General features: G+C 45.6%; 1 protein-coding gene across 1 annotated transcript in view; it reads right to left on the bottom strand.

Moving 5' to 3' along the window:
• Positions 1-4000: 4000 nt before the first annotated feature.
• The window catches only part of LOC143995755 (F-box/LRR-repeat protein 6-like), a 44982-nt gene continuing 29223 nt past the window's right edge, over positions 4001-19759 (bottom strand). The window contains exons 6-10 of the mRNA XM_077490469.1: positions 19652-19759; positions 17684-17797; positions 16330-16558; positions 9099-9342; positions 4001-9023 (exon numbers count right to left, since the gene is read on the bottom strand). Coding sequence (XP_077346595.1) covers positions 8858-9023; positions 9099-9342; positions 16330-16558; positions 17684-17797; positions 19652-19759 — 861 coding nt within the window. The 3' untranslated portion in view covers positions 4001-8857. The remainder of the gene's footprint in view (positions 9024-9098; positions 9343-16329; positions 16559-17683; positions 17798-19651) is intronic.

The raw sequence follows: 19759 nt of genomic DNA, 5'->3' as shown, positions 1-19759 counted from the left end.
GGAGATGCTCCTCTAATGCAGGAATACTCTGCGGAACAAAATGAGTCGGGCAACATGGAAGGTTGGAAACCATAGTTCGCCATAAACGGGGACAATCGGGAAGCAGCATTAAAGGCACTATTGTGAGAAAACTCTGCCCATGGTAAGAGGTCTGACCAGTTGTTATGATGGTCAGAAATAATGTAGGAATTGCTCAAAGACCGATTGGCTCGTTCCGATGCCCCATTACACTGCGGGTGATACGCAGAAAAGAACGCAAGCTGGATTCCCAACTGTGCACAAAAGGCTCGCCAGAATCGGGAGACAAACTGACTACCCCTGTCCGAGACAATCATCTTGGGTAGCCCATGTAAGCGATAGATCTCCCGAGCAAAAATGGAAGCCAGTTCCTTAGAGGGGGGCAACTTCTTAAGTGAAATAGAATGACACATTTTTGAGAACCAGTCAACCACTATAAGGAAAACAGTGTTGCCTTGGGAGTTGGGTAACTCCACAATGAAATCCATAGACAGGTGGGTCCAGGGCCTCTTTCCATTGGGTATGGGTTTTAGGAGGCCCACTGAAAGGTGTCATGGTGTTTTACTCTGAGCACACGTGTCTACGTGTTTGATGGACATGAGGCACTTGGCAGCAGAAGTGGAGTGTGCGGGAACGTCAAATACCCTTTTAAAGGAGGCAACAAACTGAGGGTAACTCAAGACAACAGGTTTTTGTGTCTCCCATAGAGGGTTAGCCCAGGCCAAGGCGGTCTCAGAAAGCAAATATATCACGAAACCTACTTTGCTTCTGTCCGTGGGAAACGCCTGGGGCAGCATCTCAAAGTATATCTCAACCTGGGTTGAGAAACACTCTGCAATGGACTGGATCACCTCCAAATTCGCTGGGGAAGTGGAGCGGAACCAGACATACCTCTTATAGAGGTATAGAAATAGCACATCAAAATTATAGAAAAAATATATAAATTTATTACACATATGAAAAACACATAAATAACACATAATCAAGGATGCGTAATAATGTACAAAAGATAGCAAGAAGACATGATACAGCTTCCTGAACCCAACGACGAGTTGTAGTCTCCATCAGGGTTTTTCACAGGGAGTACAGTGTCTATGAAATGTATTGATTTATTAGACCCTTTTCTTCCTTGTGAAAAAACTCCTGAGGAAAGACTCTACAACTGATCTCTGAAAGGTTGTTGGGTTCAGGAAGCTGTATCATGTCTTTTTGCTATCTTTTGTACATTATTATGCATCCTTGATTATGCGTTATTTATGTGTTTTTCATATGTGTAATAAATTATATATTTTTTCTATAATTTTGATGTGGTAGCGCCTTTTAAAGTCCCACCCATAGGGGGTTCCTCTATTTCTTTGGGATGTGGCACACCCCCTCAAGCAGTTTCTATCAGAAACCCTTTTTTCTTATAGAGGTAATACTCTAGGCGGGTTCCTGCACAGAGACGGGAGCAGCAGCAGGGACGGCCAGTAACGCAGGTTGTACCAGAGCGACCACAGTGGGGGATTCCAGGTGAGCCGTACGACTCAGGAGCATTTGTAACGCCATGGCAAACTGATCCATGCAGTGATCTTGCTCATCCAATCTGGAAAAAATATTACCAACAAGTGGATTGACTGTATCTTCTGAATTCACGGCCTTCGCCTACTGTCAGAAACCATGAATCAGACCGAGACAGAAGTACAGTTAAATCACACGTGTTTAATAATAAAAGTAAATAGAACAAAGGTAGTCAAAATATAGCCAAAGTTCGGTAACCGGAACGGATAGTCAGCCAAGCCAGAAAGTCAGGAATCAGTGTAGTGGAACAGCAAGCAGGATCTGGAGCCAGAAGTAATATCAGCAAAGCAAGTCTTTAACAAGAATGCAGGCGATAACCGGTAGTCTCTGTGATGTTGACCAAGGTGAAGGCAGAGATCCTCTGGGCTGGGCGGCTTAAGTAGGCGGGACTGACGAGAAGCATATCATCAACAGGTACGTAACTGTGGAGAGATAGGAGTTGGCAATTAGCCAACAGCTGAGCAGCCAGCTCAGAGCAGGAAGGGCTGTGCCCAGCCCTGACACTATGTAATTATGTAACAGGAAACATGAAGACCAAAAGAAGCAGGGATTGCCGGCTGTGCCACAGATGAGAGATGGTGGTGTGGAGATCTCTCTGGATACCAGATGAGGTGAGCAGTAAGACCCAGGAGAGCTGGTGCGGACTGCACACAGCAGGTTGCAATGGTAAGTGCAGCAGGCTGGATACAGTAGGTAAGTACTGCAGGCTGGAGGAACAGGTGAGTACTGTAGGTAGGTACTGCAGGCTGGAGGAACAGGTGAGTACTGTAGGTAGGTACTGCAGGCTGGAGGAACAGGTGAGTACTGTAGGTAGGTACTGCAGGCTGGGTACAGCAGATAGGCACCGAGGTGGATCATACCAGACAGGGCACAGCAGAAGGCGTAGTTGAAGATGGTAGCAGAGGTCAGTAAGCCAGTGGTCAGCAGATTGGTACCAGAATCGTGGTTGGGAAAGCTGGCGTCCTACACAGGACTGGTTCCCTACTGCGCATGCGAGCTGTGCTTCGTGAATGGTCCGGTGGCGGGGGAAGGAGGAGAGGGTCAAACTTTCGGGTGATCTCACCGTGGCCTGGCAAAAAAACGGTACCTGCTCCTACCTTGCCCCACGAAAGGTGCCAAATGCGGCACTGGAGGGGGGGGGAGGCAGATAAGTGAAGCTTCCACTTTTGGGTGGAGCTCTGCTTTAAGTAAAGAAATACTTTTTTTTTAGAAGAGAAAAGGAACGAATGGCAAAAAGTGTGCTTGTTTCTCTGGGTGCCACATCCAAGAATACACAATGAAAAAATGAAAAAAAAATTCCCTTTGGTGGACTTTATAGGCAACTAGAGAAACTGAGTAAAGATCTGTCACAATAATATAATAACAATAGATTTTATTAAAGATCAAACATGATTAAAAAATATATAGATATGAAACATTGATTAACTGAACGCAGTCAGTTGGTAATGCCATAACGAGTTTTCATATTAAAACCTACTTACATCCAACACGTTTCTGGATAAAGTGGAGTCCTTCTTCAGGGATGCAAAAAAAGGGGAGGAACTTATTTAAAGCATAGATATACAACATAAAATGAGGGACTTTGAAAGGATAAAACATTCATCCATGTGGTATACATAAATAAATGTTAGACTTTCAAACATAATTCACTTACATAGGTAGGGTGGTTTTCAGTGTTTCATTGGTTAACATTAAAAATATTTTGTAGACAAAAAGCAGCACATGAAGGGTGTATGGGCGGGGCCACTGTCTCAGTGAATAAAACATGTTGGGAGAGTCTAAGAAATGGTCTCAATGTTGCTGTCTCTATGGGGGGGGCGGACATCTCTCCACACTCCAAGGCCAGATGGATAAGCTGGGACCAAATAGGAAAATTCCTGGAAAGGGATTTTCTTATTTGGTCCCATGGCCCTATGGGTGCAGAAGACTTGGTCTTCAGCTACCAATAAGCGCCAGAATAAGTTGTGAAACGCGTTGGTGTTTTTTTTTTTTATCCTGTTCTTCCATATTTGATAGCCACCAGCAGTGAGCATTGTATTCTGGTGGCTGGGAAACCTTCTAATATTAAAATACAATAGTGCAGCTGGAGGGATTCAAGTGATTAAAATTGTATAATGTATGGCCTGCCTTGGTGGGCGCTCAATGTGCACCATCTCTGTACAGAACCCCTCCAGGTTACCATATTACATTACATTTTGCAATGAAAATACAGCGACTGCAGAGGTCACCCATTTATGGGAGAAAAAGTAAATCGCAGAACACGTTTTTTTCAGAAAACTTTAATAATCCTGAAGAGAAATGATCAATATACAAAAACAAACAAAACTAAGAACCACTATGTCAGGATCATCGGTCACAAGGGAACCGAGACCAAACAAAGGAGATATATATATATATATATATATTTTTTTTTTTTATGAAAGTGATATTTGTTTATTTATATATTTATTTTATTTATAGTGAAACACAGCAAACCATTAAAACACAGCACACAGTAAATGTGAACATAAACAAACCCCAAAAGACAGATAACAAAGGAACCTAACTACTAACTATATACAAAAACCATCTAAAGGACAAGGGTAAGGGAATGCAAGGTTGCAAGGAAGGGGGCTCTAAACAGGGTGCTTGAACAGGAGCAATGCAGGAACAAGGCAGCACGGTACAGACTGGATCAAGCTCGGCACACGAAGGTAGGGACCAGAATCGTGACGCACCAGGGGAAGGGAAGGGAGGAGAAGCGAAGGGAGGAGAAGCCTTAAGTAGCCCCCAGACAGCTGAACATTAATTAGCTTGATTACACCAGCCTACTGGCTCTTGGGTGACACCTGCTGGCGGATACTGGAACTGCAGCAAACAGCCCAGAGCAGGATAGTGCCACCAACAGGTGAACTTAATCCTAACACACTAACAACAAATTCATACATACAATAACATGAACCGAAATAAAGCAAATGCAAAACAAAATTAAATACAAGAATATAATAAACATCAACCAACAGGTGACAAAAAAAAAAATTATATATAGTTTCCACAGTAGCGCTCAAGAAAAATTACGTGAACAATAATAAAATAGTGTCCAAAAATAATAAATACATAAATGTCCATGACATAATAAAAATAGTGAAAATATATTGCAATTTCACACAAATATGAAAAGCAGTCCTCTCTTGAGATGTGAATTCACGCCGATTCCTCCGCCACAGTGATAAACGGGATATCTGCCCCCTTAAGAAACGGACTCACCAGACGCTGTTGCCATCCACTCACGCGTTTGGCAAATAAGCTCAGGGTTTAAATTGAAGAGTCACTTATAAACACCACAATCTGTTCTCTTGTCTGGCTATAAAACTCCACATGTAGGGAATAGAGATAGAGACAGAGCCTCCAATAGTGTAAAAGCACTCAGCGTAACAAATTTTCATCACTTCCCGACCCCCCTGTGACAGAAGTAACCAATACTCCGAACTCTCTACAATAACCAATATATAATAACCAGTGTTCCAGCTGGAGAAGGTCTACAAAGCTCTGAACCCTCTACAATAACCAATACTCCGAACCCTCTACAATAACCAATACTCCGAACCCTCTACAATAACCAATACTCCGAATCCTCTACAATAACCAATACTCCGAACCCTCTACAATAACCAATACTCCGAACCCTCTACAATAACCAATACTCCGAACCCTCTACAATAACCAATACTCCGAACCCTCTATAATAACCAATACTCCGAACTCTCTACAATAACCAATACTCCGAACTCTCTACAATAACCAATACTCCGAACCCTCTACAATAACCAATACTCCGAACTCTCTACAATAACCAATACTCCGAACCCTCTACAATAACCAATACTCCGAACCCTCTATAATAACCAATACTCTGAACCCTCTACAATAACCAATACTCCGAACCCTCTACAATAACCAATACTCCGAACCCTCTACAATAACCAATACTCCGAACCCTCTACAATAACCAATACTCCGAACTCTCTACAATAACCAATACTCCGAACTCTCTACAATAACCAATACTCCGAACTCTCTACAATAACCAATACTCCGAACTCTCTACAATAACCAATACTCCGAATCCTCTACAATAACCAATACTCCGAACCCTCTACAATAACCAATACTCTGAACCCTCTACAATAACCAATACTCTGAACCCTCTACAATAACCAATACTCCGAATCCTCTACAATAACCAATACTCCGAACCCTCTACAATAACCAATACTCTGAACCCTCTACAATAACCAATACTCTGAACCCTCTATAATAACCAATACTCTGAACCCTCTACAATAACCAATACTCTGAACCCTCTACAATAACCAATACTCCGAATCCTCTACAATAACCAATACTCCGAACCCTCTACAATAACCAATACTCTGAACCCTCTACAATAACCAATACTCTGAACCCTCTACAATAACCAATACTCTGAACCCTCTACAATAACCAATACTCTGAACCCTCTACAATAACCAATACTCTGAACCCTCTACAATAACCAATACTCTGAACCCTCTACAATAACCAATACTCTGAACCCTCTACAATAACCAGTGCTCCAGCTGGAGAAGATCTAAAAATGGGCACAGGAGATCCACCGGATCCTTTAGTTTAATGGACAAAGTTTATCAGGTGTTGCACTGCTCTTTCATCTCCTGAAGTTTCTTGGTCAGATTAGCCAGACACCCCTCAATGTCTTCTCTGCCTTGGTAAACGCGATCCAGTCCTTGGGGAATGTGTCGGCAGGAGGACAGGTCGAGGTAGGTGAGGGCCTGGCAGCTGAGGAGGACATAAAACTCCACATGTAGGGAATAGAGATAGAGACAGAGCCTCCAATAGTGTAAAAGCACTCAGCGTAACAAATTTTCATCACTTCCCGACCCCCTGTGACGAAGTCAGAAGTGACAAAACGCGCCAGTGCGTGTCTACATGGCAACTGTATGCTGAGGCTGGGAAGATCGCAGCGATTCTCGGCTTATCTTGTAACACGAAGACTTGTTTTATTTTGATCTGATATACATGCAATATACATTTGAATGAATTTGTTACTCTAAGTGATTTTACACTATTGGAGGCTCTGTCTCTATCTCTAGTTCCTACATGTGGAGTTTATATCCAGACAAGAGAACGAGGTGTGGCGTTTATAAGTGACTCTTCAATTTAAATTTTCAAAAACACAAGAGTGAATGGCAACAGCATCTGGTGAGTCTGTTTCTTAAGGGGGCAGATCTCCCATTTATCACTGTGGCAGAGGAATTAGTGTTAATTCACAGTCATTTTTGCACATCTCAGAGAGAACTGTTTTTCATATTTGTGTGGAATTGCAATATATTTTCACTATTCATGGACATTTATGATGTATTATTATTTTAGGACACTATTGTTTGAAAATGTATTTTTCTTGAGCACTACTGTGGAAAAGATATATATATGTGTTTTTTTTGTTTTGTTTCACAAGCGCAATGCACATTGATTAAATACTATAATAAACATACCATCCAATCAAAGCACTGCATTAAATAAATAACACCGGCTGAACAATAAAATAAAATCTGGTTGGACAAAAAAAAAATAAAAAAGTCTGTAAAAATCCCAATCTTTTTTTCATTTTTGGGCATCAGGCCTCCCATTTACGGATGAAAAAATATTGTAGAACTCAGATTCTGAACACTTTATTAATCCCGAAGGGGAATTATTAAAACAGGAAATGCATTACTGCAGAACCCTGTATAATTACCAGAGCTCCAAACCCTCTACAATAACCAAGACTCCGAACCCTCTACAATAACCAATACTCCGAACCCTCTACAATAACCAATACTCCGAACCCTCTACAATAACCAATACTCCGAACCCTCTACAATAACCAAGACTCCGAACTCTCTACAATAACCAATACTCCGAGCCCTCTACAATAACCAATACTCCGAGCCCTCTACAATAACCAATACTCCGAACCCTCTACAATAACCAATACTCCGAACTCTCTACAATAACCAATACTCTGAACCCTCTACAATAACCAAGACTCCGAACTCTCTACAATAACCAATACTCCGAGCCCTCTACAATAACCAATACTCCGAGCCCTCTACAATAACCAATACTCCGAACCCTCTACAATAACCAATACTCCGAACTCTCTACAATAACCAATACTCCGAACCCTCTATAATAACCAATACTCCGAACCCTCTACAATAACCAATACTCCGAACTCTCTACAATAACCAATACTCCGAACCCTCTATAATAACCAATACTCCGAACCCTCTACAATAACCAATACTCCGAGCCCTCTACAATAACCAATACTCCGAGCCCTCTACAATAACCAATACTCCGAGCCCTCTACAATAACCAATACTCCGAACCCTCTACAATAACCAATACTCCGAACTCTCTACAATAACCAATACTCCGAACCCTCTATAATAACCAATACTCCGAACCCTCTACAATAACCAATACTCCGAACTCTCTACAATAACCAATACTCCGAACCCTCTATAATAACCAATACTCCGAACCCTCTACAATAACCAATACTCCGAACTCTCTACAATAACCAATACTCCGAACCCTCTATAATAACCAATACTCCGAACCCTCTACAATAACCAATACTCCGAACCCTCTACAATAACCAATACTCCGAACCCTCTACAATAACCAAGACTCCGAACCCTCTACAATAACCAAGACTCCGAACCCTCTACAATAACCAAGACTCCGAACCCTCTACAATAACCAATACTCCGAACCCTCTACAATAACCAAGACTCCGAACCCTCTACAATAACCAAGACTCCGAACCCTCTACAATAACCAATACTCCGAACCCTCTACAATAACCAATACTCCGAACCCTCTACAATAACCAAGACTCCGAACCCTCTACAATAACCAATACTCCGAACCCTCTACAATAACCAATACTCCGAACCCTCTACAATAACCAATACTCCGAACCCTCTACAATAAACAATACTCCGAATCCTCTACAATAACCAATACTCCGAACCCTCTACAATAAACAATACTCCGAATCCTCTACAATAACCAATACTCCGAACCCTCTATAATAACCAATACTCCGAACCCTCTATAATAACCAGTGCTCCAGCTGGAGAAGGTCTAGAAAGCTCTGAACCCTCTACAATAACCAGTGCTCCAGCTGGAGAAGATCTAAAAATGGGCACAGGAGATCCACCGGATCCTTTAGTTTAATGGACAAAGTTTATTAGGTGTTGCACTGCTCTTTCATCTCCTGAAGTTTCTTGGTCAGATTAGCCAGACACCCCTCAATGTCTTCTCTGCCTTGGTAAACGCGATCCAGTCCTTGGGGAATGTGTCGGCAGGAGGACAGGTCGAGGTAGGTGAGGGCCTGGCAGCTGAGGAGGACATCTCTGCAGAGAAAAGGAGGGTCAGTACGCAGGGTGGGCAGAATATCACTACAAACATCTATATTGTGGAAAGATCACCTGACAGCGTAGGGCGTGGCATTGGTTTCTGAGAGGTTCAAGGATCGGAGGGTGCCATTGCCTGCACCACCTCCTCTGGTGAGATTATGGAAGGCCTCTGCCAAATCCTCTTCTGTGTATAATCGACCCTTTAGGTTCAGTTCCTGCAGGCTGTGCCGCCATTTACTGGTGAGCAGATAGGACCCAGAAACGATTGGAGGCACCACATCTCTGCACAACATACCCAGGTTGAGGTGCTCCACATCTGATGAAGACAAGCAAAGATCAGATCCAGAGAATCCAACTGACTACATACAGTGTGAGAGAGAATGTCATAGAAGAGGGAGAGAGAGGAGAGAGGAAGGGGGATAGGAGAGGAGAAAGAGAGGAGCAAACAGAGAGAGGGGGATAGGAGAGGAGAAAGAGAGGAGCGAACGGAGAGAGGGGGATAGGAGAGGAGAAAGAGAGGAGCGAACAGAGAGAGGGGGATAGGAGAGGAGAAAGAGAGGAGTGAACAGAGAGAGGGGGATAGGAGAGGAAGAAGAAAAGAAGAAGTTTTCTGCTCTGAAAATATCCTCTGGAGTGGCACCAGCCCTCTCTGCCCACGAAGCGGACACAGCCCTGGTCGAATGTGCATCAACTAGGGGTGCCTGCCCCCCTGACAATCTGTATGCTTCTGCAATTACCATTCTGATCCATCTGGCAATGGAGGATTTCAAAGCTTTATACCCCTTAAAGGGGTGATCCAGCGGGAATTTTTTTTTTTTAAAAGTCAGCAGCTAAAAAAAAAAAAAAAAAAAGTAGCTGCTGACTTTTAATAAGGACGCTTACCTTTCCACGACGCCCGCGATGTAGGCCGCTCGAAGCCGACCCGTCCGTCAGCGCCGCCATCCTCACTAAGGGAAACAGGCAGTGGAGCCTTGTGGCTTCACTGCCCGTTTCCTACTTCGCATGCGTGAGTCATGCGGCACTTTGTGAATGGGATGCGCTGTTAGGAAACACACAGTTCGCAGAACACAGCGCTCCCCATTCCCCAGAAGACAACGCGAGGAGGAGAGAAGACCGAAGATCACCGTGGAGTAGGAAGAGGCAGATTAGGAAGACTGCCTAGCAACAGGGGTTTCTGGTAGGGTAAACTAATTTTTTTTTCAATTTTTATATATATATATATTTTAAGAATATTAATGCTGTTTTTTTTAGGGTGGCCCTCCACTAAGTGCACCCGCAAAGTTAACAAACAAGGATTGTGACCTTTTAAAATCCCTGCTGACCTCCAGATAAGCCAAAAGGCTTCTTCTAACGTCCAGTAAACTAAAACTTCCTTCCTCATCAACCTCTGAAGGGGAATACAACGTTGGCAGGATAACATCCTGTGTTCTGTGAAATAATGAGGATACTTTGGGGAGAACACCTGGGTCTGTTTTAAGCACAACCCCATCTTCCAAAATTAACAAAAACGGCTCTGGAATCAAGAGCGGTTGCAATTCACTCACCCTTCTTGTGGAAGGGATTGCAACCAAAAATACTGTTTTTAAGACTACCCATTTAATCTCTGATTTCTCCAGGGGTTCAAAGGGACTGCTTGTTAGCACCCAGAGGACCAAGGACAGATCCCAGGTCGGACAGGCCCGAACCCTCACTGCCCTGGATCTGAAGAGGACCTTGAAAAAAAAAATTTACGAATCGATCTTGCTTCTGGGAAGACATGAAGAAGCACACTCAGGGCTGTGGCCTGCACCTTTAGCGTGCTGACAGAGGCCTAGCTCTGCTCCTGTCTGGAAAAAATCCAGGCCTGCCAGAATGTCTGGTTGTTCTGTCCATGTTCTTCCATATCTTGGTATAAATGGCCCTAGTTACTGGTTTGCGAAAGTCTAGAAGGGTCTTTATCACTCTCTCTCTGAGAACCCCTGAGACCTTAAGAGCTGCTTCTCAGATACCACGATCCTATTCTGAGGGATTCTACCCGGATTGGCCCCTGTGTGACTAGATCTTCACCGGGAGAAGAATCGGGGCAACCTTCTTTAGACTGGAGAACCAGGCTCTCCTCAGCCAAAATGGAGCTATCAGAATAAGTTCCGTCTTCTCGCTCAAGAAATTCTGCAGAACTGCAGAGATTAGTCTTACTGGCGGAAAGGTATAGCAAAGGCTGAACTTCCATGCATTGGCAAAGGCTTCTATTCCCTTGGCTTGATCTTGTGGATGCAGAGAGAAGAATTGGGGTACTTTCTTGTTGCCCTCTCAGCCCCAAGACCACACGATGTCCTCAAACACCTTCTGGTTTAGTGACCACTCATCCTTTCTCATCTGCTAGCGTCTCAGACAATCTGCTAGAGAATCCTGGGTCCCTTTTAAGTGAATGGCAGCCATTAAGGCCAGGTTTAGTTTGGCCGGGCCGAAAATCTTTCTTGCTATCAGTTGCAGGGAAGGGCTCCTGATCCCACCCTATTTATGTATGCAACTGCTGCCACATTGTCCATATGGCCCTGGAGGTGACGTCCCATGATAGGCGACTAGGAGGCCTCTAGAGCCTTCTGGATTGCCAACAGCTCCCTCTGATTTGAGGCCCGCCTGATTTTTATTGGAGACCAAACCCCCTGCGCCAGGTTGTTGACCAAGTGGGCCCCCCAGCATAAGGAACTGGCGTCTGTTGTCACCACCTGAGCCGTTGGTCTGGACCACAAAAGACCCTTGTCTAGATTGTGACAGGCTCGCCACCACCATAGCGACCTTTTGACTCTGGCCTTTGGGTGCAGTTTGGTTCAGCATCTGCTCGTCTCCATCCCAGCAACATAAAATCGTGACTCTGCAGGGGGCGCTGGTGAAACCTTGCCCAGGGGACTGCCGCAAAGCAAATTGTCATAAGTTCTTCCACCTTCATATCCTCTCTGATCAGGACTTCACAATTGCTCTGAAGCTGTGCCACCGCCTGATCCATCTTCTTTATTTTCTCCAGTGGGAGAAAGACTTTTCTCTCTACTGAGGAGATCCTGTAGCCCAAATATCGCACCTCCTGAGCCGGAACAAGCTAGGTCTTGTCCTGGTTGATCAACCAACTTAGAGACTGCAGGAAATCCTGTGCTCCCTACAGGTCCCTCTCCAGCTGATGAAAAGACCGGGCAATGAACAGGAAATTGTCTAAGTAGAGGATCACCATAATGGCCTTAATGCACAGCGGGGCCAAGGCTTCTGCAAGGACCTTTGTAAAAATTCTCGGAGAAGAAGCTAGCCCGACTGGCATTGGCCTAAACTGGAAATGATGAACCTCTGAGTTTGTTCTGATCGGCAGTTTGAGATACCTCCAAAAAACCTTGGTGTATCGGGATATGGATGTATGTAACCCTGAGATCGACTGTTGCCCCATGGCAATCTGGAATCAGAAGGTTTGTTATTGTGAAGATGGACTTCATCTTGAAGTGCTTGTACTTCAGGGATTTGTTGAGCGGACGGAGATTCAGGATTAGCCTGAACTTGCCTGAGGGCTTTCTGACCACCAATATGTGCAAACAAAAACCCTGGAAGCGTTGCCCCTGGGGTACCTGCGTGAGGACCTGCTGATCCACCAGCACCCCTAAAAGAAGACAAGGAGCCTGTGACTTTTCCTGATCTCGGGGTAACAAGAAATCTGGAAGGGGGATTTGAACCAAATTCTAACTTGTAGCCAGTTGTTCCTTAAGATCTCCAAGATGAACAGACATGAAGTTCCTGTAGTCCACTGTAGGAAGACGTCCCCCAACCTTCCTCCTACTGGGACCCAGGAGTCATTGGGGCTTTGTGGAGGCCAGAGGAGGGCTGAATAAGATTCCTCCTCTTCCTCGCCCTTTTTGAGTTGTCTATCTCGTGCTGGGTCTGCTGCCTGTGGCCCCCCCAAAAAAAAAACATTTGCCCTCTACCTGCTCCCTTTTTTCCGGGAACACCTTTTTCTTGTCCTGGGTACATTCCAGTGCTTCCTGGAGAACGGACCCAAATAGGTGATCACCTGAAAAAGGCAAGCCATAAAGTTTAAGCTTGGACGCTGCTTCCCCAGTGCTGCTGACCTGGCTGCCAACTTGACTCCGCCGAGGCATCTGCTGAAAAGCCGACTGCTTTGAATAGTAATGGAAATGATTTAAGCAGCTGCTGCCTGGATGTGTCTGCTGAAATATGAGACTGAAACTGCGTTAAAGCGGGGTTCCACCCTAAAGTGGAACTTACGCTCATCGGAACCCCCCCATCCGGTGCCACAGTTTGCACCTTTCAGGGGGTGAGGGGGGTGCAGATACCTGTCCAAGACAGGTATTTGCACCCACTTCCGGGCATAGACTCCCACGGGAGTCTATGCCTCTTCCTGTTCCGGCGCACACGGGTCCCAGGCGCGCACGGGTCCCAGAGACAGCGCGGACCATTCCTATTGCACTGAGCGACTCGCGCATGCTCAGTAGGGAACAGGGTAGTGAAGCCGCAACGCTTCACTTCCTGATTCCCTCACCTAGAATGGCGGCGGCAGCCCCCGAGAGACGAGCGAGCGATCGATCGGCCTCGGCTGCTGGCATCGCTGGACCCCGGGACAGGTGAGTGTCCATTTATTAAGTCAGCAGCTGTAGTATTTATAGCTGCTAGCTTTTAATCATTTTTTTCCAGTGAAATCCCTCTTTAACCAGCCCTCCGAGTTCCTAGCGATGCAAGTGGCTGCTAGGGCTGGCTTCAGGCTGATGGAAGAAGCATCCCAGTCCCTTCACAGAAGCACATCCCCTCTTTTATCCATAGGGTCCCTAAGGAACCATTAGGTCATCAAAGGCCAAATCTGTTTTCTTAGAAACCCTGGCCAGCGGTGCATCCAGCTTTGGGATTTTTCGAGGGCCCCGAACGAGAGGGCTGATGGAGGCACCATCTCCACGATACTAGCCAGCCTGGATACATCTGCTGCCAAGAGCAGCTCCTAGTTCAGATATGCGGCATAATGGCAACGGGGCCCGCCACATTCTACAGGGGTCCTACTCTCCCCGAGCTTATGGCAGCGGTGGGACCAGCAGCCCTACTGCTCCCTAACTGGATGGAGGGGTGCTTGAAAGGCAGAGAAGGTAATGCCAGGGGTTCGCTCAGGACAGCTCTGAGACATGGAGCTTCCCCCGAGGTTCCTAACATGCTCCCCTTCCCGTCCGGCAGGAAAAAAAAAAACCTGAAGAAGGACTGGAGGACCACCTTTAAAGTTTCAGGTGAATGTGTTTCCTGAACCGGAGGGAGGAGCCCTATGTCTCAGATGCTGTTCTGGAAGACAAAAGGAGAAAAAAAAAACAGATAGACTGCTGTGACTCTAAATGAGATAGAGATGGTGATGGTGGCCACCGGCCCAGCCAGATTTATGGTCTGAGGGGTCAGATATTCTCTGCTGGGGATGGCACTGGAGCTCACTTAGTCTCTGCTGCAAAAGTGCAAGCTCTGGACCACAGACAGTTAAGAAGTTCTAAGAGGATATGTAGGAGGACTCAGCCTCACCCAATGAAGCCGAGGAAGACTCTGATGATGACCCAGGTTTTATGTACCAGTTCCTCATGTGGCTACCAGGTAATTACCCCTAGAACCACTAGCAGAGTACGAGTTGAGGTCACCTGTTGCAGAGGGACTATCCCCTCTGTGTCATAATGCATCCATGTGGCACTAATACAACTAACCCCAATGTGGGGCAAGGTACCCACAAGCCTGGGCAGCTGGAGCTAATTAGGGTTAATGTTGGCCAGAAGTGACTGCAGGTGGCCAATAGTAATGGATTGGAGATTGGAAATGCACGTGGTGCTTCAGGAACTAGAACAGTAGCGGGATGGTGCTTCCCCCCAAACTGAATGGCAGGAAAGAGTATGTGTGTACACGTTGTTCCACCAGGCGAATGATGTCAGCGCTTGGTCCTTTGGCCTTAAAGTGGTTGTAAGGGTACTTTAAGGCCAAATGACCAAGCGCTGACATCATTCATACAACACACTTTGACCTACAGGTAAGCCTAGATTAAGGCCTAGATTAAGGCTTACCTGTAGGTCCAAGAAATATCTCCTAAACCTACACGGTTTAGGAGATATTTGCCAAAAGACAGGCACTGCTGTCTACAGCGCATGCACCGTAGACAGCGGCGCGCAGGCGCACTGAGCGCGGCATTCTCAACTGCAATATGCCGCGTGTGTCGGCTCCTGTGCGCATGCGCGGGAGTGACGTCATTGCGGCTTTGCCGAATGACAGCGGCGGAGCTGCGAGACCCCACCGAGAAGATGGATGCGCCGGACTACAGGGGACAGCGGTGACATCGCTGGCTCCTGTGTCAGGTAAGTGACACATTATGGACTACTATGCGATGCGATGCGATGTGATGCATAGTAGTCCATTATGCTTTGCCTTTGCAGGGAATGAAAGAGGAAGTAACACCCATCAGGGTTTACTTCCTCTTTAACACTTACTAGTAAAAAATTTGAAAAGTGAGGTAGCTCTCAATGCTTTGGACCAAATGGCCTCACAATGTGAGTCTTCAGAGACCGGATAACATCTGGGGCTGTACCTCGGCTCTGGAAAATGCCCAGAGCCCAGACGCCACACATTCCAGGCTAGCCCCGCACGTCCATTCCAGCGGGGTCCAGTACTTCTCTTTTAATAAAGGAGGAAAGCAAAAGTCCTGCAAACACGGGAAAGTTACCAACCAGAACTGGTTCTGTACCCGGAAATCTTACAGGAAAGTACTGCTATTCCTCCTCCCCACCCCATGCCTCTAACACTTTGGATTTTTCTTTACCTTTTTTGAAAGGTACCTGCTTTCCCAATTCCCAAAAATGACCTTTGCTTAATCATGCCCCTTGACCGCCCCCTGCACCACGGCCTCCTGGGAAGTCACAGTCAGTTGCCATATCCAAGATGGCAGCACTGGGGACCCACAGTGGTAAAAAAGAAGCGGCTACAGGAAGACCGTGGCAGTAAGTACCTGATTTTTAAAAGTCAACAGCTTCATTATTTGTATCTGCTGATTATTAATAAAAAAAAAAATAAAATAAAATAAAGCTCCACTTTATTAGACCTCAAGGACCCACGCTGAGCACCCATAGACAGCACAATAGGGGTGCTACAGACAGACCTACAACACTAGAGAGAAGACGGTGCCAGCACTTGTGACCACAGGGTTCTGGAGGATGAGGTTCCACTTCTTACCCCCAAAAATCCCCTCTGCCACCTCTGCAATTCATAGCCGGACACCCACACAGGGAATACGGGGGATGGGCTGTGGAGTTGTTCAGATACTGACCCGTACATGGGAGCTCCGACAAGACCTGTGGTGAGATATATATACATCCCCACATGTCTAGAACTCGCAACTTCCTAGAACCTTTCAGCAGTCTTTGGCAGACGTCATCGGTGAGAGTGCAGACATATTTGGAGATGTACAGTTCCTTCAGCTCAGGAAAACCGGAGGCACCCGTAGGGATTTCAGGTTCAGGTTGTGCCTCCCATGGGACATTTAACAGTCTCAGCACCTGCAATGGAGAACAGAGGAACCTGAGAAGATCATCATATGACCATCCCAACAGCATGAACTGTAAAGAGGACCTGTCACCTACACAGACACCTCAACACATTGCATATAATAGAGTTGATATCTCACTGTAATGGAATCCTTGGCCCCCGATCAGCTGAAAAAGTGGCCAATCCCACCCTTCAGCAGAAAGCATTTGGTCACATGACTAAAAGCTTTGGGATCCAAAAGCAGTGAAGTCTCTCCTAGAGAACTGAATCTTTTTTTTTTAATTTGAATTCAGAGTGAAAAAAAAACACATTACTGGCAGGAAGGCTTTTACTCCAGAAAAGATTCTTCCCTTCCCTGCCTCTTCCATCCATCCAGGTCTTCCTGGTGTTATGGAGCCTTCTTCCTTCTACCCAGGTCCCCCTCCAGACGCCCCTTGTGTTCAGCACATGGCTGTGCTATCTCATTTCCTGTCTTCCCAATTCCTGCCAACATCACTTCCTGTTTACCTAGCCTTGCCTTCATGAACCAGTTATACAAGTTCATTAGCATTTAATATAGAGGATGCCAAACTTTTGAATTCTAGATGGTAAATAAAATGTATTATTACATATATGAATGCTATATAAAAAAAAAAAAAAAATAGCCATGGCCACACACTTTCATTAGTCTGGTGCCATCTTTATACTCTTGGAAACTTCAGTTTAGCCGGCTACTAAGACGGTACAAATGCCTGAAATCTACCCGTGTAGGATGGAATTCTCCATTGGTTGCTGAGGTCAGATCCGCTCTAAGAAGTTAATGTTTCTGTCCAAACTACACTTCAGCAGAGCTCAGGTATACGGCGTATCTAGGTTTGTAGAATGTGTGATCACTGATAACAAAAACGTCCTATTTATTAGGGACTGTGTCAGCAATTATGACATTCTGAATGTAGTGATTGTGAAATTCTGTTGACTCCCCACACAAGATACAAGCTCCATTTCTATACAACTTTCTTTATAAAAAAAAAGCTGATATCCCAACCTCATGCTCTTCTTACTGGTGGAAGTAATGGAACATTATGAGGGTCTTCTGTGATTTTACAGAAATACAACTCTGACAAACCCATATAATGAGGACCTGTATTCCCACTCACCTCCAGCTTGGGACAGGAAGCCTGAAACCCTTCAATGGAGATTGGGAAGGTCTTGACTGTCGCCCTCATGGGGACATTCACCCCCAAAAGCCTCAGCTCTGGACACCAACCACTCTATAATTACAATATGGAGACTATTAGAGACATGAAGGAGGGAAAGGCAAAGGGAAGGAGGAGGATAGAACCGGGGAGGGATATATAATGGAGAGGAGATAAGGGAAGGAGAGAAGTGTAGAGTGATATATAATGGAGAGGAGATAAGGGAAGGAGAGAAGTGTAGAGTGATATATAATGGAGAGGAGATAAGGGAAGGAGGAGGAGAGAAGTGGGGAGGGATATATAGTGGAGAGGAGATAAGGGAAGGAGGAGGATAGAACTGGGGAGGGATCTATAATGGAGATGAGATAAGGGAAGGAGGAGAAGGATAGAACTGGGGAGGGATATATAATGGAGAGGAGATAAGGGGAGGAGGAGGATAGACCTGGGGAGGGATATATAATGGAGATGAGATAAGGGAAGGAGGAGGATAGACCTGGGGAGGGATATATAATGGAGAGGAGATAAGGGAAGGAGGAGGATAGAACTGGGGAGGGATATATAATGGAGATGAGATAAGGGAAGGAGGATAGACCTGGGGAGGGATATATAATGGAGAGGAGATAAGGGAAGGAGGAGGATAGACCTGGGGAGGGATATATAATGGAGAGGAGATAAGGGAAGGAGGAGGATAGACCTGGGGAGGGATATATAATGGAGAGGAGATAAGGGAAGGAGGAGGATAGAGCTGGGGAGGGATATATAATGGAGAGGAGATAAGGGAAGGAGGAGGAGAGAAGTGGGGAGGGATATATAATGGAGAGGAGATAAGGGAAGGAGGAGGATAGAACTGGGGAGGGATATATAATGGAGAGGAGATAAGGGAAGGAGGAGGAGAGAAGTGGGTAGGGATATATAATGGAGAGGAGATAAGGGAAGGAGGAGGATAGAAGTGGGGAGGGATATATAATGGAGATGAGATAATGGAGATGAGATAAGGGAAGGAGGAGTAGGATAGAACCGGGGAGGGATATATAATGGAGATGAGATAAGGGAAGGAGGAGGATAGAAGTGGGGAGGGATATATAATGGAGAGGAGATAAGGGAAGGAGGAGGATAGAACCGGGGAGGGATATATAATGGAGAGGAGATAAGGGAAGGAGGAGGATAGAAGTGGGGAGGGATATATAATGGAGAGGAGATAAGGGAAGGAGGAGTAGGATAGAACTGGGGAGGGATATATAATGGAGAGGAGATAAGGGAAGGAGGAGGATAGAAGTGGGGAGGGATATATAATGGAGATGAGATAAGGGAAGGAGGAGGATAGACCTGGGGAGGGATATATAATGGAGAGGAGATAAGGGAAGGAGGAGGATAGAAGTGGGGAGGGATATATAATGGAGATGAGATAAGGGAAGGAGGAGTAGGATAGAAGTGGGGAGGGATATATAATGGAGATGAGATAAGGGAAGGAGGAGGATAGACCTGGGGAGGGATATATAATGGAGAGGAGATAAGGGAAGGAGGAGGATAGACCTGGGGAGGGATATATAATGGAGAGGAGATAAGGGAAGGAGGAGGATAGACCTGGGGAGGGATATATAATGGAGAGGAGATAAGGGAAGGAGGAGGATAGACCTGGGGAGGGATATATAATGGAGATGAGATAAGGGAAGGAGGAGGATAGAAGTGGGGAGGGATATATAATGGAGAGGAGATAAGGGAAGGAGGAGGATAGAAGTGGGGAGGGATATATAATGGAGAGGAGATAAGGGAAGGAGGAGGATAGAAGTGGGGAGGGATATATAATGGAGAGGAGATAAGGGAAGGAGGAGGATAGAAGTGGGGAGGGATATATAATGGAGATGAGATAAGGGAAGGAGGAGTAGGATAGAACTGGGGAGGGATATACTGTAACTCCAGAGGACATACCGCTATTCCAGCCATGATTGCATTCATATGACGTGTGTAGGACAACAACAGTCGTCTGATTCGGGCTCCGTACTTCTCCAGGAATCTTTGCACAGCATCAAACTGTAC

The sequence above is a fragment of the Lithobates pipiens genome, unplaced genomic scaffold, assembly GCF_037356315.1.
Source record: "Lithobates pipiens isolate NorthernLeopardFrog02 unplaced genomic scaffold, aLitPip1_a1.2 Scaffold_19, whole genome shotgun sequence".
In the NCBI taxonomy this organism is placed as follows: domain Eukaryota; kingdom Metazoa; phylum Chordata; class Amphibia; order Anura; family Ranidae; genus Lithobates; species Lithobates pipiens.
This window is presented reverse-complemented; position numbering and strand designations above follow the sequence as displayed.